Source organism: Stegostoma tigrinum, chromosome 3 (genome assembly GCF_030684315.1).
Source record: "Stegostoma tigrinum isolate sSteTig4 chromosome 3, sSteTig4.hap1, whole genome shotgun sequence".
NCBI lineage: Eukaryota > Metazoa > Chordata > Chondrichthyes > Orectolobiformes > Stegostomatidae > Stegostoma > Stegostoma tigrinum.
In genome coordinates, this window is record NC_081356.1 from 59,115,196 (window position 1) to 59,139,925 (window position 24,730).

Below are 24,730 nucleotides of genomic sequence, written 5' to 3' on the forward strand. Positions count from 1 at the left end.
GAGATAGGGATGCTACCACCGTGCCACAAGAGGGTCCTGAGGCCCCTCTTTCTTAAAAAAAATTAACCTTTTTTTTAAACAACCTATTCAGAGATGTTATTTTACACCCTTAGAGCAAGTGGGACTGGAACGCAGGACTCTTGGTTCTGGGATATGGACACTGCCACTGCACCACAAGAGGGCCTCAAAAGGTCACTCTTGTTGCTTTTGACTCTTCACTGATTTCAGTAAATTGCAAAAACACTTGAAGGCAGCTATTAACTGCCCTCTGTTGTTTCATTGATTGCTGACAATGACTGTTAACCTACACAGCTACTACTTATTCTTTAAGATATGTGCTTTATATTCCAGTTGGTAAATTTGCAACAATGAAGGCTACTTTAATTCTGGCATTCAGGAGGATCTAAAATAAAACAATCAACATATTAGCTATAATGTGGAGATGTTGGTGTTGGACTGGGGTGGACAAGGTCAAAAACCACATAACACCAGGTTATAGTCTAACATGTTTAATCAAAGACACGAGCTTTCATAGTCTTACTCCTTCAGGTGTCACTGAGAGAAGTGGCATCGGACACAGAATTTATAAACAAAAGATCAAAGGGTCGTGAAACTGATGTGGTATTGGACAAACCTTAGATGGCTCTTAAATTTTTAATCCGTTAGAAAGGGTTAATATGCAAATTTACAAATTTCTTTCAAGTCACTGCCTCGAGATAATATAAGTTTTAACAGTTCCCTATGTATACCAGAGGTGATATCCCAGGTCGCACAACGTATTTTAAGTGTAAGGCCTTGTTTAGAACCTGGCTGTGTATCAACTTTGAGTCAGACTGGTTTTATTTCCAAAGTAGGAATTTATAAAATGCCTCATTGACTGTCTACAAATTGTGTGCTTTTTGAGCAAAATAGAATGAGAGAGGTTAATGCTTTCTAACTAGTTAAACATTTAATTTCCATCTTAGGTTTGTTCAACACCATATCAGTTCCATAACCCTCTGATCTTTTGCTTTTAAATCTTGTGTCTGATGCCGCCTCTCTCACTGACACCTGAAGATGGAGTGAGACTCCGAAAGCTTGTAACTTCAAATAAACCTGTTGGTCTATTACCTAGTGTTATGAGAAAATATTAGAAACATTCCAGGTCAAGCAACAGGAAATCAGTTGTTATTTCTACATTTTCACCTGAGATAGCTGTTCTGTCTATTTGATTTACCTTTGATTAAAGTTAGCGTGTTCTGGTATGAGCTGTTTGTTTTGCTTTTACAAACAACTTGGTAAAATGACGACAGAAAACATTCATTGTTGTTGAACAGTTCACCCTCAATTTTCTGCTTTGTGACGTTGCTCCATTACCACATCAAGTGTTCCCTAAAATGTCACGTGAATTTAGGGCAAGTACTCAACAGAGCAGACATCTGTTAAGTGAGATTTAAGTTCCTGCTAAAGCAATTAACCTTTCCCTTGGAAATGGAATTTGACACAATACTCTAGTTGAGGCCAAAAAAGTGTTTCCTAACCGTTTATCATAACTCCCTTGTGTTGTATTCTCTGCCTTTATTTATAAAGCCCAGAATCCCATATGGCTTCCTACTCAGTTTCTCAACTTGTTATTATCCTTTTAAGAATTTGATCCCCTCTGTCCTTTATGCTATCACTGTCCTAATCCATATTAGAATAGCTAAAGCCCCATATTATAGGTTTTTGCATCTCATTTTATAGTTATTCCTATTTTTTTCACTAGTTTATGATCGAGAATAAAGTACAGTTGTGAAACGGTACCTGTAAATGTTTATTAACTCCAGCCAATTAGATCTAAGACATTGCAGCAGAAATAACTCTAACCTTTCCTCACAAAATGATAGAAGGAATTGTCAACAGTGCTATCAAGTGGCATTTGCTCAGCAATAACCTGCTCCATAATGCTCAGTTTGAGTTCTGCCAGGCAGGTCCGCTTAGTTTCAGATCTCACTACAGCTTGCTCTAAACACTGACAAAAGAACTGAACTTCAGATGTGAGGTGAGAGTGACAGCTTTTGACTTCAAGGCAGTGGTTGAATGTGACAGCAAGGATCCTAAGCAAAAATGGAGTTGGTGGGGTCAGGGCAATACCCTGCACTGGTTGGAGTCAGACATAGCAACCTCATCCCACCTCCTTAACCTGTCCGTCTTCCCTGGACTGACCTATCCCCTCCCTACCTCCCCACCTATACTCTCTCCACCTATCTTCTTTACTCTCCATCTTCGGTCCGCCTCCCCCTCTCTCCCTATTTATTACCCTACTGCATCCCTAAACCAGCCCAGTTCGTCCCCTCCCCCCACTGCACCACACAACCAGCCCAGCTCTTCCCCTCCACGCACTGCATCCCAAAACCAGTCCAACCTGTCTCTCCCTCCCTAACCGGTTCTTCCTCTCACCCATCCCTTCCTCCCACCCCAAGCCGCACCCCCATCTACCTACTAACCTCATCCCACCTCCTTGACCTGTCTGTCTTCCCTGGACTGACCTATCCCCTCCCTACCTCCCCACCTATACTCTCTCCACCTATCTTCTTTACTCTCCATCTTCGGTCCGCCTCCCCCTCTCTCCCTATTTATTCCAGTTCCCTCTCCCCATCCCCCTCTCTGATGAAGGGTCTAGGCCCGAAACATCAGCTTTTGTGCTCCTGAGATGCTGCTTGGCCTGCTGTGTTCATCCAGCCTCACATTTTATTATCTTGGAATTCTCCAGCATCTGCAGTTCCCATTATCTCTGATAGCAAAGAACAGGCTGGTTGTGGTTGTTGGAGATCAAACATAACAGTCCAATTTTATTTTCTTCTGCGCAGAATTCTGAGGTCTGTGCGTGACAAAACCTCTGAACCTGGAATCAATGCTGATGAACGGCGTTGGCGCGCCATTCAGCATGCACTGATTCTTGCAGAGGTTACTGAAGCAGTCTCCGTCCATTTGCAGCAAGACCTGGATAACAATCAATGACATGAACATCGCTGACCATCTCCCACTATCAATATCCTTGGGGACTGCATTGACCAGAAACTGAAATGGACCAACCATATACTTTGGCTGCAAGAGCAGATGAGAGCCCAGGAATTTTGTGACAAGTAACATACCTCTTAACGCAGTTGTCCATTGTCTACAAAGTCAGAAATCACATGACACCAGGTTGTAGTCCAACAGATTTATTTGAACAAAAGCTTTCAGGTTGTTGCCCCTTCATCTGTTAATATAACCTGGTGTCGTGTGACTTCTGACTTTGTCCACCCCAGTCCAACACTGACATCTTCAAGTCATTGTCCACAAGACACAGATCAGGAGTGAGTTGGAATATTCTCCATTTGCCTGGTTCAGTGCAGCTCCAACAACTTTGTCCTAAATGGTGTTGAGCTTTTCAATCTTATCTTTTTGATTTTCCACCACCTTAAACATTCACTTGCGCATATTCACAACTTACTGATATGAAGTGGCACCAGTGTGTTCCATTTGTAAAATACACTGTAGCGACTCACTAAAGCTCCTTTGACAGTACAATCCAAAAGTGTATACTGTGAGCATGGAGTGGCTGGGTATCATCAATGACTTGTGAATAGTTGAAGATATATGCTTTTTTGAAATTAACAGTTTTTTAGGACATATTACCTATATAAGCAGCATCAAACTCTACTGCATTACTCATTTGGTGTGGTAGGTACCTTGTTAGTGTTGAACACACTTGTTGGTATTGCACAGTCGCAGAGTAGAACCGCTAGGTTCACCTGTTGCTTGACACAGAGATGCGTTACACTTTGTTATATAATTAAATACGTTACATACTTGAAATGGATTGCACACTTTTCAGGATCAAAAATGATAGCTGTACGTAACAAGCAAGGCTTGTGTTTGCAAAACTCACACAGTGCCCAACATTGGATGTGATTCCATGTTTAGAGAACGTCTGCTAAATAATCAAGAGTATGTAAATAATTATGTTGACAATCAATTTGGGATTGCCAGTTGGGTTTGTAATGTGGTACAGCATGTGCTGGAAGCTACATATGTTATCATAAATATTCATGTTCTTTGCAGATAAAAAGAACATTTGCATGCACTGCCTATTTCAATTCAAAATACCTGACAGCTATTCACAGATTCATTCCACAGGGCAATGCTTTGCAAACTCAGTCAACTTGGCTTGGAAGTTAATTTTAGTCATCATGAACGGATGCTTTCTCTCCGGAAGTGCCTCAACCAATCAGATTCTACTTGCCAACAAATCAGCACTTTCCTTTCATATAATATTAATTATGTTTACTTTTAAGATCAATGACTTTTCATGAGATTAATTTTTAAGCCTGTTTCTCCCTCCACAGATGCTGCTCAACTGACTGAATATATCCAGTATTTTCCATTTTTTAATTTAGATTTCCAACATAGGGAGTCTGCCTTCCATTTGACATGGCTGTATGATTCTTATTCAATGTGCACTGGGGTAATAGCTGCGTTAAAATAATAAGGACATACAGTTTCATTAGTATCAGTGTTCAGTGATGTTTCTACAACTGGCAATTTGAGAAGAGCAACTTAAATGGCCAATTATGTTCATTTAAAAAAAAGATTTTAACACAATTATGCCTTTCCTTGTAGGAATCATTTTTCCAGAAGTTCAATAGCAGCTGGGGGTCTAAAAGGAAAATCTTATTACACGCTGACATTTACAATGAACTTTACTCATAAAGATGATGTGTGCTATTTTGCGTACCACTATCCATATACATACTCTACCTTGCAGGTAATATTCACAGTATAATGTACAGAATGATAATTATTGATTATCAAAAATGATAGCTGTACGTAAGTTGAAATGTGTAACATAGCAATTAGTTGCCTATTAGGCTGTATTTGGTTGCTTAAACTCAGAGATCTTCATTATTTGCATTCATTTCTGCTTAAGAAGCTATATCCTGAAATCTCTTAGAAATATCAAAAATTGGTTTAGTTGCAGATAGATGTTCATACTGAATATATGTTAATCTGAAGGCTTCATCATAGAACTTGTGTTTTGATTTGCATTTTGATGGAAGATCTTGTATAATTGAGAACTTTAGCTTTTATATTTTTTAAAGGATTAAAGAACACTACGTTTGTAAATTTCAAATCCAGTAGATTGACTGATGCCCTGTGTGGGATTAAAGATCTCCAAGGACTCTGATTTGCATTACATGCAGACATTGTTGATCGAGAATATTCTATGATGTGGAAGATAATTCCCAATCTTTGTACTCCGTGCATCAGCACGTTAGTAATAGGCTCGTGTTAGCGTGTGCAAAATTCTCTTATATGAGGCAGCCTGCATGTACATAGTATTAGATCAGAAGAGTTATCAATAGACTGTTAGATAAAGGTCAAAGACTTCTCAGATAAAGGATAAGAAAGGATACTACTTAAACATAGGGTATACTACTGATATTCAACTTACAATAATTTGCTGTAGAATCTGGTATATAAATTTCACCTTTAATAGGCTTTTATAGCCTGCAGATTTGACATTTTCTGCTTTACATTCATTGATGTGCTTTAAAAGCACTGCTTGGCTGTAAAGCAGTTTAAAATATTAGAAATGATAGTAAAAGTTTCTTTCAATACATAAGAAACAAATGAGAGGCAAAAGTAGACATTGGGCCACTCCAAATTGATGCTGGAAGGCTAGTGATGGGAGGTAAGGAAATAGCTGAAGAACTTAATAAGTACTTTTCGTCAGTGGAAGATAAGAGTAGTATGCCAACATTTAAGGAGAGTCAGGGGGCAGAGTTGAGTACAGTAGGCATTATAAAAGAGAAAGTGCTAGAAAAGCTAAAATGTCTAAAAATTGATAAATTTCCTGGCCCCGATGGGCTACATCCTAGAGTTCTGAGGGAGGTGGCTGAGGAAATAGCGGAGGCATTGGTTGTGATCTTTCAAAAGTCACTGGAGTCTGGGAAAGTCCCAGATGATTGGAAAATCTCTCTTGTAACCCCCTTGTTTAAGAAAGGATCAAGACAAAAGATGGAAAATTATAGACCAATTAGCCTAACCTCGGTTGTTGGTAAAATTCAAAAATCCATTGTTAAGGATGAGATTTCTAAATTCCTGGAAGTGCAGGGTTGGATTAGAACAAGTCAGCATGGATTTACTAAGGGGAAGTCGTGCCTGACAAACCTGTTAGAATTCTTCGAAGAGGTAACAAGTAGGTTAGACCAGAGAAACCCAGTGGATGTTATCTATCTAGACTTCCAAAAGGCCTTTGATAAGTTGCCTCAAGGGAGGCTGCTGAGTAAGGTGAGAGCCCATGGTGTTCGAGGTAAGCTTACTGGCTTGAGTTGAGGATTGTCTTTCTGACAGAAGGCGGAGAGTTGGGATAAAAGGCTGTTTTTAGGAATGGCAACTGATGACAAGTGGTGTTCTGCAGGGTTCAGTGATGGGCTGCAGCTGTTCACTTTATATATTAATGATCTGGATGAAGGGACTGGGTGCACTCTGGTGAAGTTTGCTAATTATACAAAGTTAAGCGGACAGGCAGGTAGTACTGAGGAGGTGGGGAAGCTGCAGAAAGATTTAGACAGTTTAGGAGAGTGGTCCAGGAAATGGCTGATGAAATTCAACGTGATCAAATGCGAGGTCTTGCGCTTTGGAAAGAAAATACAGGCCCGGACTATTTTCTGAACAGTGAGAAAATTCATAAAGCCGAAGTACAAAGGGACCTGGGAGTGTTGGTCCAGGATTCTCTAAAGATTAACTTGCAGGTTGAGTCCGTGATTAAGAAAGAGAATGTAATGTTGTCATTTATCTCAAGAGGGTTGGAATATAAAAGCAGTGATGTGCTTCTGAGACTTTATAAAGCTCTAGTTAGGCTCCATTTAGAATACTGTGTCCAATTTTGGGCCCCACACCTCAGGAAGGACATAATGGCACTGGAACCTGTCCAGCGGAGATTCACACGGATGATCCCTGGAATGGTAGGCCTAACATAGAATGAATGGCTGAGGATCCTGGGATTGTATTGATTAGAGTTTAGAAGGTTGAGGGGAGATCTAATAGAAACTTACAAGATAATGCATGGCTTAGAAAGTGTGGACGCTGAGAAGTTGTTTCCGTTAGCCGGAGGGCTAGGACGCGTGGGCACAGCCATAGAATTAGAGGGGATAAACTTAGAATGGAAATGAGGAGACATTTCTTCAGCCAGAGAGTAGTGGGCCTGTGGAATTCATTGACACTGAGCGCAGTGGAGGCCGGGACTTTGAATGTCTTCAAGGCAGAGGTTGATAAATTCCTGATCTCGCAGGGAATTAAGGGCTACGGGGAGAGTGCGGGTAAGTGGAGTTGCAATGCCCAGGAGCCGTGATTAAATGGCACAGTGGACTCGATGGGCCAAATGGCCTTACTTCCACTTCTATGTCTTATGGTCTTATGGTCTTATAAAATGAACTGTAAGCATGAAAGGCACAATATAAATGCAAGTTCATCTTTCTTTTTAATGAGTAGTAGTTTTTATAGTTGATCTTTCTACAGAAGGCAAAGAATAGTTTTTTAGATCAAGACATTCAAGTTATGTATTACCATACAGATGGCTCCTTCTGAAACTATTCAGGTTCTTTTTGCTAAAGAATGATCAATTTTTATTCTCCAAATGTATTCACAGATCTCAATTTCCAATCTTGATCAGTATAAAGACAACAATATGAAGGTAAAATTAAGGTTGTAAATATAATGCCCAAGAATAATAGAATTGTAAACATTTTATTTACTTCTTTTTAATAAAGATGCACATCCAAAAACTGGAGACACTGCATGACCCTCAGCAGATTTATTTTCGGCAAGATTCGATCTGTGAAACTTTAGGAGGTAACCCTTGCCCTGTACTGACCATTACTTCCATGCCAGAGTCCAAGTCCTGGGAAAGTCTGTACCAGTTTAGTAAGTACCTTGACATATTCATCTGAGCTTAGCACTGTAGTTTAATTATTGATGCCATGAATGCATTGAAGGTCTGACCCCAAATTACTGTTTATTAATTGCCTTAAAAACAACATATGGACTAGTATATTCATTATTCTTTCCACATAGCTTCATTTTTCAACAGTGTAAACTTCGTATTTCCTCTTCGTCATCCAAACAAACGTAAAATACAACCCCGAGGCATTCTTCAACTCTTCAGTCAAAAGAAAATTATTGTGCTAGTAGACAGTAATTGGTATCATGTTTGTTCATAAAAGAATATTGCAGCTGAATCCCAATCCTCACTTTGTACCCACACATTTTAGGACTGATCATTGCATAGTATTCAGTTATGGAAAGTCTGTCTGTTGGCCTGGATTTTGCAGTCATTGATGAAGGTAGACTTTGTCAGTGCTCCCTTCACAGACTTAGCAATTTACAAATATAGGTTTCCTGTCTATCACTATTTGTATAATTTGGCAGTTTCCTCAGGAGAATCTTTGGCTGCCATCAAAATTCAACCTGTTCTAATCAATTGTAAGGATGAATTCTCATAGATGGCAGAGAAAATATAAAAAGCAGGAAATATAGGTCCCATTTAAATCATTGTACAAAAAGTGGAATAAAGATGTTGACATACAAATAGAATTCAAACAGAAATGTGAAGTTTTGAACAAAAACATTATTGAAAATCTGAAATTTTGTAATACTGTTCCGGGGGAAAGTGATTCTATTGTTGCAAAATTAGCCATTCAGGGAATGAGAAGTTGCTTAACAATAATTTCAATTAATTTTGATTGAACTAGGTTCAGTGTTGACATTGGTGTTTCCAGTAAGAATAGTTTCTAAATAGTTGACACAACTATGATGTTTGATGATTCTATCTGCAAACTTGTATAGTTCCTATTACAGCAAATTCAAGATTTATATTTGTAATAGATTGTGTGGATGTTACTTTTCAGTTTTACAATGTAGTGGTGATAAAAATTGCTATTTTTGATGTCATTGCAACTACAAATTCCAGACCAATGTTTTCTTTTGTCCATTTAAAGTGATAAAGGTCAGTTGGAAGAGCTCTACAGGCTCTCAAGAAATTATCAAACTTGGCATAGGTTAGGAATGGATTCATAGAATTTACTGGCCTGGGTTCCACACGGAGTCATGCTTTATCGACAAAATCGGCCTTTAGTTATCAGTCTTAACATGAGTTAATGGATTTAAACTTAAACCAAGTATGAAGATGAATAGTTTCCAATTCTAATGTCCCACGTTATCTTTATTGTCTTTTTGAACATTTTTGTCTCTACAACCACCATGCGTTGGAGCGTGAGAATGGACCCATGCTCTCACTTTGTCTATCTACGTATCTTTGTTTATAAATATGAAACAAATTTTGTATCCATGGAAAATCTGTTTAGTGCTGAACATACATGTAGAGAAGGTGAGGAGCAATTTCAGAATATGTATTATTTGAATTTTGTTTTCTACTTGTTCTAAAAGCTTGGTTAAACAGTAGAAGAAAAGCTGGTAAATGTGAAAAAAAAAACAAATATTTGCCTTAACAACCATATCCAACAGATTAAATTAACTAAATGGAGGTTATGTGAAAAGATTTTTCGGAGCGTTTTCATATCTTCCTAGAACAGTAGTTTCAATGGAAGCAGTAAATGTGGGTGTGGCACTTAACAAATTCATTGTTTCCATCTTCACAAAAGAACGGAACAATACTGATATCTTAATTAATTAAAGTAGAGTGCTAAATATTGGATGGGATGGATGAACATCAAGGAAAATGAAGTGGCTGGTCATTTCTAAAAGTGGATAATTTTCTGTGCTTGGATTAACTACATCCCAAAACATGAAGAGAAACGAAAGAAGAAATGAAGAAGCATTGCCCATTATTTTCCAAAAACCTCTGGCTAAATGTATGGTGTCAAAAGTGCAGAGGACTGTTACATGCTGTTGTTTGAAAAAAGATACAGTGTGTGTACTATAATTATAGACCAGCCAAGCTAGCCTATTGATTGTCATTTAGAAAGTATTAGTTAATTAAGGGTGTCATGATCATAGCTGACTAATTTAGTTGAATTTTCTAAAGAGGTTCGAAGGAGGCACGGTTAATGGTGTAGATTGTAAGATGTTTGAAGTGGTTCCATATAGCTGGACTTCTCAGAAAGTTAAAAACCCATGGGGTCCGAAGGATAGTGGCAGATTTGATCCAAAATTGGCTTAGTGACAGGAAACAACCGGTCGACAAATGTTTACTGAATGCAGAATTATTTCTGGTAGGGTTCTGAGGGCAGGCATTATTAAGTTCTCTGAAGATATGCAAATTGGTTATGTGTTTATGAGGAAAAAATCTGGACTGTAAGAAGGTATCCTTGCGACTTGTGAGGTTACCATAGAGATGGTAAATGGAGTTCGTTCTGAAAAGTGCAAGGGAACTCATTTGAGTAGGACAAATGAGGCAAGGAATATATAGTAAATTGTAGGATATTGAGAAGTATAGAGGAACCGAGGAATGTTGAGGTGCAATATCCACAGGTAGCTGAAAATAGAAGCATAGGTAGATTTTGAAGTTGAGAATCATGTCCAATGCTTCTCTTAAGAGCTCAGACATAATATAAGAACAGAACTTTACACTTGAACTGTATAAAGCTTTGATTAGGCCCCAGCTACAGTAGTATGCACACTTCTGAACACCCTCATTATAAGAATGATGTGATTATACTAGACAGGGTGATGAGAATATTGGCAAGAATGTCGCCAGGACTGGAGAATATAGAAACATAAAACATAGGAACAAGAATAGGGCATTTAGTCATTGGAGCCTGTTGTATAAGACAGTGATTAATATAGTTATGGTCTCAGCTCCAGTTTCCTGTCTGCATCCTATCACCTTTGATTCCCTTGTTTATTAGAAATCCATCTAGCTCAGCCTGGAGTAAATTTAATGACCTAGCCTCCACAACTTGTGAGAAAGAGAATTCCACATTCTGATGATCCTTTGAGAGATACAAATTCTTCTCAACACTGTCTTAACAGGGAGCTCTCTCATTCTGTACCCTTGCATCCTAGATGAGGCTGTCCCACAAGAAGAGCCATCTCTTGCTATCCTCCAGATCTTTCACATTTTTAAGAAACTCACCTCGCATTCGTCTTTATTTTGGTAATTAACCTGTTCAAAAATGTTATGACATAACCTGACTCAAGGTGGATCACTACCACCGTGCCACAAGAGCCAAACCTCTCACTTTTTTTTTATGTACAGAAGTGCTGTCACACATAACTTTCCCACCACAAAATCATAGGCTTCATCTGTTCAATCTCTCTTTGTATGATAAGCTGTTTATCCCTAGAATAAATCAAGAGTACCATCTTTTTTTCTCGAATCAACCTATTCATACATGATATTACATACACCTGGAACAGGTGGGACTTGAATCTAACCCTCCTGGCTTAGAGATAGTGATATTACCACTGTACAATGTACTCCAACACAATTAGATATTTTTTTCAAATCTGTGTTTAGTATCCCAGTGTGGTCTACCAATGTTTGTAGAGCTATAGCAAAAATTCGTGACTTTTATACTCCATTCTCCGACAATAAACAACATTGGCCTCTGAATCAGTTACTGTATCTGTATGCCAAATTTATGGTTTATGTCCCAGGACCATCCGTAGCACCTGCAGTCTGTCTCTATTTAAATAGTATGTTGCTATTGTATTCTTTCTGCCAAAATGGAGAAGTTTATATTTACCCCAGGTTATACTGTGCCAATTTTTTTGACCACCTACTTAAACTCTACCTCCACTTGATGACTTAGTATATGACATAACTTGTTGCCTTTGGCAGTTGTAATTACCCATGTGTTCACTAGCCTCATCGAAGTCACTGATATAGATTGTGAATAGTTGAGGCCCCAGCACTGATTGATTCCTATGTTACTCCTGCTTGCAAACCTGAAAAGTTCTATTGTCCCAACTTTGTGCTTCCCATTGGCTAACCAATCTTGTATCCTTTTAAATATATCAGTCCTACACACTGCTCTTATCTTTTGTAGCACTCTTCAATGTGGTGCCTGTATCAAATGTCTTTTGTGAATCCAAGCACATGGCATTAAACAGTTTCTACTGTATCCAGTGTCATTTATTTTGCCAAACTCATTTAATAGATAGCATTTTCCTTTCACAAAGTCACAATGGCTCTACCTGCTCTCATTGTGATCTTCTAAGTATCCTGCTACAATTCCTTTAATAATGGAGTTTACCACCCTTCAAATGACAGATGTTAGGAAACTGTTGGTCAGATATCCTGCTTTGTGCCTTCCTCCTTTCTTGAATAAAGGTGTTACAATTCTTATTTATTAGAATTCTTCCAGAATCTAATGATCCATTTAATGCCTGTGCATGCACGCAATTCTTTTGAGACCCAAGGATGCAAATCATCCAGCCCTGAGTACTTTGAGCACCGTAACAATAGCAGTTATGTTAAGTTCATCCCTCTCTGTTACGCCTTGATTTTCAATCCTAGCTACGAGGCAATTCTGTACAGATTGGCTTGTTTCCTTTAGGAACAGAAGACATCTGAGGAGAGAGATAATGGGAACTGCAGATGCTGGAGAATTCCAAGATAAAATGTGAGGCTGGATGAACACAGCAGGCCAAGCAGCATCTCAGGAGCACAAAAGCTGACGTTTCGGGCCTAGACCCTTTGAAGGGTCTAGGCCCGAAACGTCAGCTTTTGTGCTCCTGAGATGCTGCTTGGCCTGCTGTGTTCATCCAGCCTCACATTACATCTGAGGAGAGGTTTAATTGATGCATATAGAAAATGTCAGGGCTGTGTGTGGTAGGAAGGACTGATTTCTCCTTGCAATGAGTTTAATAATTGGGCATAGACTAAAGTAATTAGTAGCACTGTGGATGTACCTACATGTCATGGACTGCAGGTGTTCAAGAAGGTAGCTCACCACTATCTTCTCAAACAATCAGGCATACGTAACAAATGAGGGTCCTGCCAGCAATTTAATCAACCCATGAAAGAATAAAAACAAATAGATGAAGATTAATTTTGTATAATATTTCAAAGGTGTGGTGAAGTGTCTAGAACTGAACAGCTGAAAGGGTGGTAGAACTAGAAAACTTAATCACATTTTAGAAGTACTTAATTTAGTACGATTTGCGATATCTCAGATATTGAAGCAATCCATATCATTATGCAGCAAGACATGGATAGCAATAGAAAATCTCTGATTTTCCCTTGACTTTCAATGGCATTATCATAGCTGTATCCCCCACTATCAACATCCTGGGGTTATGTGTAATGGGATTATGTTATGTTTATAAATTGGACCAGCCATATAAATACTGTGGATACAGCAGCCATCCAAAGACTAGGAATTTAAGCACATAACTCATCTCCTGTCTTCCTAACTCCTATTCATCACCTACAAGGCAGAAATCAAAAGTGCCTGGATTGGTATGGTTTCAACAACACTCATGAACCTTGAACGCTGTACAGGACAAAGCAACAATTTAATTGGCACCCCATCCACCACTTTCAACATGCACTCCCTTTATGACTAATGCACAGTGGCAGCAGTGTATACTATCTACAAGATGCACTCTGTTAATTAACTAAACCTACTTTGACAGCATCATCTAAACCTGCAACATCTACCATCTGGAAGGAGAAGGGCAGCAGATGCATGGGGTCACCACCATTTGCACATCTGCCTCCAAGCCAGACACCATTCTGACGTGGAAACATAAGACTATTCCTTCACTCTCACTGCTTCAAAATCCTCAAACTCACTTCCAAAAAACACTGCGCGAGTTCTCCCTATACCCAAGGACTACAGAAGTTTAAGAATGCAGCTCACCACCAACTTTTCCAGGGCAATAAAAGGCTGGCCTAACCAGCATCCCATGAATGAATTTTTAAAATATCTGCATTTAAGAATCTGTAGCTGATGAAACTACAAGCAAAGAGCTGGAAAAAGTGGTTTGGCTGTACAGTTTTTTCTCAGCTAACACTGAAACAATGGAACAAATGGCTTTCCTCGGAATCCTGACCATGTGGAAACAGGCCATTTGGCCCAACAAGTCCTTAAGGACCCTCCGAAGAGCATCTCACCTCGGCCCATCCCCCCTTATCCCTGTAACCCTGCATTTCCCATGGCTAACACACTTAACCTGTACTTCCCTAGACACTATGGGCAATTTTGCACGGCCAATCCACCCAATTGCACCTCTTTGGACTGTGAGAGGAAATCGGAGCACCCAGAGGAAACCCATGCAGATACGGAGAGTGTGTGCTACCCCTTTCTTCTATGTTATGCACTTTTGCAATTTTAATGGAGACCTTAGGCTGGCAGTTCGAGCCGAGATTTTGGTTAAATTTCACTAAATAACCTAGGTCATTGCGGCTAATTGCAATAGCCCATCTTACCTTTTTTTTGTCTTTATTATCCTCATACGATTCCCACTATGTCAAGCTATAAGTAACTCCTACAAATATAATTTCTGCAGGAAATCGACCATACGTTTTCTTAACATCTCGTGTCCATCCTGGAGAAAGTAATTCCAGTTGGGTGATGAAGGGAACTCTGGAATTTTTATTGAGCAACAGCTTGGCAGCTCAAAATTTGCGGGATTCTTATATTTTCAAAATTATCCCCATGCTGAATCCAGATGGAGTAATTAATGGAAGGTGAGCCAATTCAGTACACACTAAACTGTCTTATATTTATACAAATACACATCAGAATTGATAGTTACTTTTCTGTTACTAATCATAAATGATTTTGTAACATTTTCTAGAATGAACAAACATAGGAAAAAGCACATCTGTGCTGTAACTGTTGCTATTGACTCAAACATTCACTACTGAACACTCACCGTATATGCTGACATATTTGAATTAACAATTTTAAGTTGGTGGATAAATATGGTTTATTCACTTGACTGAAACAAGTTGTCATATATGTTAGATTTTCTAATTGTTAAAGCACTTCTTGTGCTACTTTTCTGGCCTCCTTCCGTTTGATAAACCCAAAACTGTACAAATGTACATTCGTGAACAGCGATGAATAGGCTATATATTTTGGATTGCAATGTATAAACTAACACCCAACCCAAAACCATTTTATTTGATGTCGAGGCAAAAAAAAAGCACAAATGAAAATGCAGGCCAATTTGAAAGGAATAAAATCTGGGAAATTCTAGTCTGACCTTCGCTGATTAAATCTACCATATTGCCAAGAAATCATGTTGCCCTCATAATTTTGTACAGTAGATATGTTTTCATTGAATCCCTACAGTGCAGAAAGAGCCCATTCAACCTATCAGATTTTCACTGACTGTTCACCCAAGAACAAATGCAGGCTCCCAACCCATCCATGTAACCCTGCATTTCCCATGGCTAATCCACCTAGCCTGCTCATCTCTGGACTCTACAGGCAATTTAGCCAGTCAACCTAATCTGCACATCTTTGGATTGTGGGAGGAAACCAAAGGACTTGGTGGAAGCTCATACAGACATGGGGAGAATGTGCAGACTACACACACAGTCACCCAAAGCTTGAATCAAACCCGGGTCCCTGGCGATGTTATTGCACACTTCTGAGGCAGGTGGGACTTGAACCTAGGCCTCTCAGTCCCGGGGTGGGCATACTATCACTGTGCCCAGCCCACAACATGTATGTTCTTAACTTTAATTAATACAATTAGCAATGAAGGCATCAAAGTTACAGTGAATGTGGAGTTCCAGAGATGATGTGGCATTAAATGAGAAGATTCTTGAGTTTTAAGAAACAGAAAAATCTCAGGTGAAATGAGACATTTGGTCATGAATAAGGAAAGTAGCATGTAAAACTGAATGGGTGTTTCATTTTAGTCTGTCTTTGGAATATTAACTGGATGTATAAGGTTAAAATTGGAATGTTGCTTTCTGTGAACAAAATTAGCTTGAAAGTCTTCCTAATTAGTTCATTTTTCTATATATTCTGCTTTGTAGTCACCGCTGCTCTTTAAGTGGCGAAGATCTTAATCGGCAGTGGTTAACCCCAAACCCTGAACTTCACCCGACAATTTACCATACCAAGGGCTTGCTGCAGTACTTGGCCAGTATACAACGTAGTCCTCTGGTAAGTACGGTAAGCCCCTCAAAAAAAATTGCTTTTCTTAATGCTTCACTTCACTGTTGTTAATAAAACACTGATAACCTTTTTTGTTTCTAGTTGAGAGTTTTAATTTAGTCAATTCCATGCTTTCACTCCCTGAACTCAAGTCCCCTGGTCATCCTCTGGATCCTGCTCCTGCCATCAGTCTTTCTTACCCAATACCCCCTTAAAGTTCTTAATTTTGTCTTCAGGGTGTCTTTCTCTGCTGGCTCCTGAACTGAATGACTTAGAATGAAATCCTGGCTCCATCCAGTGACAGAAGATGTGCAGTACAGGTGGTTCTGCCTGTACTGCCTAGTGCTAGCCACTAGATGGAGCCTGGTTGATTAAAAGTTTATCAGGAGAATTTAGTTTTAATGTTTTATGGTAATTACATTTTATTGTACTTATATATTTTAACACTTATCTTATTTGTCACTTTATGAATATATGCTTTTATGAGTGTATGTCATTTCAAACTGAAGGGCCTTTTTCTTTCCTGTATGTCTATGACTCTATGACTTAATATTTTAAAGTTGCTGTTTGCTGAGAAAGGGCTTGAAGTAATTATCTGTACATTGTTTCTTTTATATTTAGTGATTTATTTTGTAAGTTACTTCAGTTAGAAGCACACAGTATTGCACACTTATGGTACAGTGTTCCAACCTAAATGTTTTTTTCGAGCAAAGCATGTCAGTAGGAGCTTTAGCTTTCATGTTTATTCCTATGGGATACTATGCTTCACTTAAAAGTTGTTTCATTTAATGTTACAGTTTTCAGGAAATCTGTCACAGCTCTTGAGCACAGAATTCCTATACGACCGCAACTGCTCTTTAACTCCAGTTACAACCCAATGTTAGATTTTGTCTCAGTTCAACTTTATCATATAATCAGTAAAATTTCCATCCACTGGGACAAATATTTTTTCGTAATATCATCTTTTTAAATGCTTGCATATTCCTTTTACCTTCATCACTTAACTCTCAGAACTTGTTGAGAGGCTGCAGTATTTATAATTATTGTCACTGTACCCACCAATGGGCTCAGAAGTTGTAAGGAATTGCTTGTTGAATGTCTCTTTGCCTTAGAAACCGAGATTTTTGAACAGTAAAGAAATTAAAGGTTATGGTGAGCAGGTGAGTAAGTGGAGCTGAGTCCATGTAAAGATCAGCCACAATCTTTTTGAATGGCAGAGTAGGCTCGAGGGACCAGCGATAATGGGAACTGCAGATGCTGGAGAATCCAAGATAACAAAGTGTGAAGCTGGATGAGCACAGCAGGCCAAGCAGCATCTCAGGAGCATAAAAGCTGACGTTTCGGGCCTAGACCCTTCATCAGAGAGCTCTCTGATGAAGGGTCTAGGCCCGAAACGTCAGCTTTTGTGCTCCTGAGACGCTGCTTGGCCTGCTAGGCTCGAGGGATCAGATGACCTACTCCAAATCTTATTTCTTATGTTCTTATGAATCTGATGTAGACTGATGGCAGTCAGTTGAACCCACTTGTCTGGTGGCAAATTCCTGGATACAGGCATGCTACTGGTCCATACAGCACTGGGAAGCCCAACTCCAATTTTAAGGAGCCTGTATCTCTTGATAGCCATACTGGGGCTTGCATTATATTCAAACAGCAGGCAGCTGTGTAAAACTCCAGATTATAGTCCATTAGGTTCATTTGAAATCGCAAGCTTTTGAAGTGCCGCTGCTTTATTAGGTGAAAGTCGAAGAATTCGCCTGATGAAGGAGCAGCAGTCCGAAAGCTTGTGATTTCAAATGAAGCTGTTGGGCTATAACCTGGTATCATGTGACTTCTAACTTTGTCCACCCCAGTCCAACACTGGCACCTCGATTTCATAGCTGTGTAAGAGTTACAGCATTGTTAGGGTGCCTTCAAGCCAAAGATACTTTAGGATGAGGACTGAGGGAGCTCAGACCTCTGTTAGGGACGAACTACATAAGGGTCAGAGGTACTTTAGAGTTAGAGCTCTGTTCGAGTTAAAGCTTTGTTAGAGTCTTCCCGCCAAAATGGACAGCCTCTCATTTTCCCACATTATGCTGCACTTACCCAACCTTTGTCCTTCTCCGAACCAATCCGTATCCCTTTGCAGACCCTTTATATCTTCTTTATCATTTGCTTTTGTTACCTATCTTCATATCATATCAAAAAAGATTTTGGTAAATATAAATGATATTCTTTCATCTCTTGGGAAGACAATATCCATCATTCCACCTCTGACTGTCGCCTGTCAAATCAGTGAGCCTGTGCAAAATGATACAATCAGTAGCCTCTTTTGTGGGCTCAGAGCTTAGAGGTGGTCCTTCCGTGTCATTGCAGTCTTCTTGACTAAAGGTTGCCTGCATTTCACCAGATGTGTTACAGCTACAGGGATGGTTGTCTGTAGAAGCACTATGCTAAGCGGGTAGATAGTAAGGGTGACGTAGTTATCTTTGTATGCAGCATACCATGATTTTTCTAAAATTTACTTTGAAATATTATTTTATTATACCTTTAATTTTTGTTTTGCAATCAAGCTGATGCTTTCAAGATGGGGTGAAAAATGTGCATTCACATTAGTTATTCATAGAAAGCTGCATGGAAGAGAAATGGCTAGGCTACCTCCTTTCTTATTCTTCCTCCCACTGATTGCTCTGACTGATTAGATAACCTAAATGACCCTCTTTATACAAAATTAAATACTGTAAACATTGTTGCACATACCTTTAGCTTCAATGCAGTCCTTAGCTTACTTGCATGAACTGAGATTCTTGCCAAAGGTGTTTGAGATATGCTCCATAGATATAGACTTCCATGGCAATGCTCACAGTGGATTGAAAGAGCATTAGAGAAATGCTAGATGCATGGTTGCATTTAGAGGATCTGGAATGAAATTTCTAAATGATATCTTCAGTCTTGATTAGTTTGTTAATTCCTAGGAAAGATTGTTTGTCTGACTCCATACAGTCAGATGAAGAAACCTATGTGTTCACAGTTGCTTAACTAAATCAGTATATACATCAGGAAGATGGTATATCCGATATTTTGTCGCTGCTGTGATGAAGGTTTCTGATATATTGTTTGAGAACTTGAGTTCTAAAGTAGAAGTTAGTGGTTTTTGATTTTCACTTCTGTGAAGGAGACTTGTTATTTCTTAAGGGCGAAAAACTGATTTCTTTTCGCAGTGAGTCAACAATATCCCCTTGAAATCATGTGACTTATGCTAAATGATTAGACACACTACCTGGTAACTGCTGAAGTGTTTACTAAGTGGAGCTTTTATGACACAGACGAAGAGGAACAAGATGACAAAAGCAGATTCAGCTCAAAATAGAAGATCCACACCAGTGATCCTACTATGTAGCAACCTAAAAGTAGTTAAAGTAGAAGTTTGGTGAGAAGCATCAGTGAATTAGCCTGTGTCTCTGCCGGAGATGGAGAGAATCATATCTAGCGAATATTCTGAAAGTTACCTGAAGAAAATGTTTGTGACCTCGAGAATTGAGTAAGAAATTAAAGAGTAAAGATTGGAGTGATAGTTCACTGATTGTAAATGATCTTACTGGAAAAAGAGTCTTTTTTTTATTGTTGCTGTTTATGGTAAGATCTTTTCAAATTGTCTTTTATATAGCTTTTCTTGTTGCCTTTTATGTGTCATAAATTTTGTCACTCTTCTGTGAATATATTTGGTGACAGACCACCACAGTAACCAACTGTAAAAATAAAATTTTCTATCAAACCAGGTTTCACGCTGAAATCTGACATGTCAAGCATTGCCAGCAGCTGGCATGTTATCACTAGATCTTTTTTTGAAATGATGTCAATTATTGTCAGAGGTGCAAAAAAAATCAAATGCTGATCTCCTCTTGTAAGAATCGAAAAATTGGAAACTGGGACAGGCAAGGTGCAGAGCACTCATTTTTGTAGCTCAGCCAATTTTAATGCACAGTTATTTCAATTGAAATCTGAGGTGACTGCTTGCATTGTGTAGTGCATTATATAATTGTTTGTACAGAACGTCGAAATTGGGTTCTCGTGATTTAAGAGTAAGGTCTAAAAAGTACAATATACCTTTAATTACTGTTAATGAACTTGGAAGTTACTGCGCCTGTGGTCATTAGCTCATTTGTGCAGTTAGCTATAAAGGAGAACATCCATATTTTTCAATGGCCAGATAATAAAGTATCTCAGTGCAGAAATAAAGTCCTCCTCCACTACTCTGCCACTGCCACTGATTTCAGATACTTAAGCTCTAAGCTCTGAAATTTCCACCATAAATTTTTCAGTTCTGCTTCTAGAATCCTCCTTAAAACTTAATTCTTTATCCTTTCTTAATTGCTCCTCTTTTGACATGGCATAATCAGGACATTATATGTTAGAGGTGCTTATACAGATACAAGTAGTTAATTTCCAATAACAATGGTTCCACCACTGATGCCCTGTGCCTTCATATACTAAGGCACCAAGCTTTGGAATTCCTTCTCTACACTTTGCTGCTTTTCTACATCACTTTGCTAATTTCACCTTATGTAGCTCAATGTCATACTTTGTTTTGTAGGGCTCCTGTGAAGTGGCTTGATACTCTTCCTTATTTTAGAAGTGTCTTATAAATATAACTTGTTATTGTTGAAGTGGGATCAGTTTCTTTTTGGAGTGTATTTTATCAAGAGGATGTAAGACTAACCTTTAGTGTTATTTATATAGATCAATTATTCTTCAGCAGTCTTCAGTGGATGGCAAAACAGATTTAAGATGCTGATTGTTAATATTAGGTTGAAACTACTGCCAAAAATATCCACACTGCACCAACTTGTCAGATTTTAGTTTTGGTCATTCCAAAGGATATTTTCCTGCTTTTTTTTTAGGAAGAGCTCCTTGCAATTGGTGATGTTTTTGTAGTTTAAAGGCTGAAAGTTGACTCCTGATGGTTTTTATCATCTGCTTCTCCATGATGTTTTCCCCAAATCTCCTTTTTATGTGTTTAATTAAATGGAAAGAAATTTTAGCATGATTGTGGAGCAATTGCAGTGCTTGAGTGTTCAATAATATGTAAATTAAATTAATATGGCTTTATAACGTTTTAACTCTATTGTGTAATTAGCATTAAAGCCTTCAAGCGTATTTGTTGATACTTTGCAGAGAAATGTTCAACGTTGAAAGCTACAAGAGCGTTCAGTCTTCTCAGGAGATAACTAGTAAAACTTTCAACGTAATGAGTGCTGAAAATCTAAGTTGTATCAATGACATTCTAAAATATATTGATGCATGGCAGATAATTAAATTCAAAGCGATCTTTTTTCCTGCTGACTATTCTCTTAATTGATTATATATATATTAGTAATTTCGATTATAAACCATATTGTGATACTACAAAATTATTCTTATGAAGTTTTAAATTTTAAACTACAGCATTATTCACTCCTTTGAAAGTAAAGCTCATAGTAACTAATAATTACAATTGTTGATTGAACTCTTTGTTTCATCTTGAGCTAATATACTTTTCCATCCAATCTACTTCTATTTTGTATCACCCTCTCTTTCTCTGGCCCTCATTTCTCCAATTCATTGCATGATAAGGTGATTTAATCCAACCATGCAACCATGTTCAAAAACCTAATAGTGAATAAGTTGAAGCAAATACAGAAATACCTGGAGAAATTCAGCAGTTCTGGCAGTGTCTGCATAGAGAAAGCAGAGTTAACATTTCAAGTCCAGTGACTCTTTTCCAGAACTATTATTAGGTGGGAACAGGTAGTATGCATCCTGATGATAGGTTTTTTGGGCAAGCAGTAAACGGATAGATGGGGATAGAATGCAGAGAGAGAGAGGGAGACAAAAAGACAGACAGTCAAAAGCTTGACTAAATGGTAAACCAGAGAGAAAGAAAAGCTGACAACGGGGACCATAAGTAGGTGAAAATAGGTTGGCTGCGCTGAAGGCAGCCTCAGTCATGACAAGACCAGGCATGTGGGGAGTCGGTAAAGGTCACAGGAAAAAGGTGTTTAGGCTCTGAAATCAATGAAAATGATATTGAGCCCTGAAGGCTGCTGGGTCTCTGAGCGAGAAATGAAATACTGTTCTTCCAGGTTGCGCCAAGCCTTGCTGGAGCACTGGAGCAAGCGTGAGAAGAGATGTCAGCCAGGAAACACAGTAGGGTGCTGAAGTGGCAGGAAACTGGAAACTGCATAAATCAGTCTCGTTTTATTTGCATTAATCTTTAAAGTAACTCAGTTCCTGAGACAAATATTTTTGAGTTTGTAGCATATGATGCAAAATCACCTTTGAACAAATATATTCTATTCTCGTTACAATGGGCAGAATCAGAAATAGAAAAATGTATGCTCTTAAACATCCACAGTGTCACATGGACCTTCCTATTTGTTAGCTGCACAATTATCCTCTTCCTGTTTTTTCTCTTGTTCAACTTTATTCACTGGGTTGACTTGCTGGCACTGCTCTGAATTGTGGATATTACTGACAGTAGCATTTTCTTTCGCGTCTGCCAGTATAGTATATGAATCTTCCTGTGTCACCTGGCCAGGAGGCACCTGTCACTGAGCTGAGAACCATAAATTGCAAAGGCCAGAATTCAACAGCAATCTAAGTAAAACTCAAAGACAAGTAGGAAGATTGAAAGAGAAAGATTTGTACAACGGAAATACTAGACATCTTGCTATCATGGCAGATTGTTTTTTTTCCCAGAAACATTTTGATTGTTACTTTAGATCATCAACATTGACAGATTTTAGTGGGGAAATGCCATTATAAAATGTTTGTTTCAGAAGCTTTAGTGTTCAAGTTGATTTAATGGCTGTACCAAACATTATGGCAACAAAATATAGGGTTCATTGAGCATCATATGTAAACTTGATAATATACATGGAGATTCTATAGATATTAAAAGTAAATTTAAGAGTAAGCCTTTGTACTATAATTCCCACTTCTGATTTAGAAGTTAATACATACAAACCTCTCTCCAGATAGCCCAAGGAAGTGAAGACTAGAAAAGGTCACCAAATGCTGGTTTGACATCTGACAGTTTTTCTTTTTTAGACAGAGTGGCCATTAATTCATTGGTAATCGTAGACAGTCTCAGAAGAGAGATTAGAGCGTTGATTTTGAATACTTGTTATCTTCCAGCAGGATTACTTATATTTAATTAATTAAGTTACAGCCCTCCCTTCATAAAGGGCTCATTGGAATTTTTTTGTCTGGGTTACACCTCACCAAAAAGTTATTTGAAGATGACATCCACGAAAAAGGCGGTGGTGAGCCTGCTCTAAAGATCCTCCATAGTGGATGGTTCATGGTTCACATCTGAGACACTTGAGAAAGAACCAGGATTTGACAAAAACACAACACAATGGACAGATGCATAAGCAGATTTTTTGTACTGTTACTTGAGCGAAGTTGGATGATGCAGTTTTTCAAACATCAGAGTATTTTGCAATGTTATGTACAGTAGTAGCCTAAGACAGCTTTGGAGTTAGTGTTTCCTCTAATTTTCTTTTCAGTTGCCTCTAAAGCCTGTGCTCAGTAGCATCTTCCGGAACTTGAAATCAACGCCGCAATCTGCGTGCTGACACCAGTTACTTTGTGCGGTATGTCAGAGCGGTTGTGCACACATGCAGTTTAGAGAGAATGCTAGGTGGCGTTATAAGGTTACATCAGAGAGTATAATGGTCAGTTTGTTTAATTAATGTTGGATTGCCAGGGAAGGAAAGGCCTAGTGCCAAGATCGCTAGACTGTGTTAATCCAGAGACCCAGATAACATCCCAGGCACCTGAGTTCAAATCCTGCACAGCAGATGGTGGAATTTGAATTCAATAAAATATCTGGAATTAAGAATCTAATGATGATTGTGAATCCATTGTCAATTGTTGATCTGATTTACTAATGTCCAATAGGGAAGGAAACTGTCATCCTCAACCTGTCTGGCCTTCTTTTGACTCCACACCCACAGCAATGTTGTTATTCTGGACAGCCCTCTGAGTAACTAGGGATGGGCAATAAATGCTGCCTAGCCAGCAATGCCCACATCCCATTAATGAATAAAAAAAATTGTTAATGCTTTCGAATTAAAGGCTGTAGCTTGAATGCACATTGTTTTAAGGGTAATTTATATCTGTAACAAAGAGGTATCTGGAATGTGATAATGGTACTAGCTGTTTGATTTTATTATGTTTCTAATAGATTTGCTAAATTTGTCTCTGTCCAAAATGACAGTCCCATAATATCTGAATCCGTTTTTCTTTCTGATATCATTGCCGTTTTTTTAAAAAATTCTGTACTAGCACGAGTATTACTGATTGCTTTTCAGAAAATGAAGGTACCAACACTTTGACTGACTGCAGCAGCTCATCTGGTAGAGGTATGATCAGTGTTGTTAATGAAAGAATTCTACATTTTTACCCAGTAACATTAAAGGAATAGTAATATAGTTCCAAGCCACAATGGTGAATGGCATAGAAAGGACCTTGCATGTGGTGGTGTTGCCATGCATGTACTGTTGCCCTTCTATGTGGTAACATTATGGGGTTGGAAGTGTACATCAAAGAAGTTAGGTGTAATTATTGGGGCTAAAGGAATCAAAGGGTGTAGAGCGAAATGTGGAAGCAGGGTACTA

General features: G+C 38.6%; 1 protein-coding gene across 1 annotated transcript in view; it reads left to right on the forward strand.

Annotated features, from left to right (window-relative positions):
• The window catches only part of agtpbp1 (ATP/GTP binding carboxypeptidase 1), a 289,350-nt gene that overhangs the window by 207,240 nt on the left and 57,380 nt on the right, over window positions 1-24,730 (forward strand). The window contains exons 20-23 of the mRNA XM_059644629.1: window positions 4,624-4,768; window positions 7,776-7,929; window positions 14,482-14,662; window positions 15,968-16,097. Of these exons, the coding sequence (XP_059500612.1) occupies window positions 4,624-4,768; window positions 7,776-7,929; window positions 14,482-14,662; window positions 15,968-16,097 (610 nt within the window). The remainder of the gene's footprint in view (window positions 1-4,623; window positions 4,769-7,775; window positions 7,930-14,481; window positions 14,663-15,967; window positions 16,098-24,730) is intronic.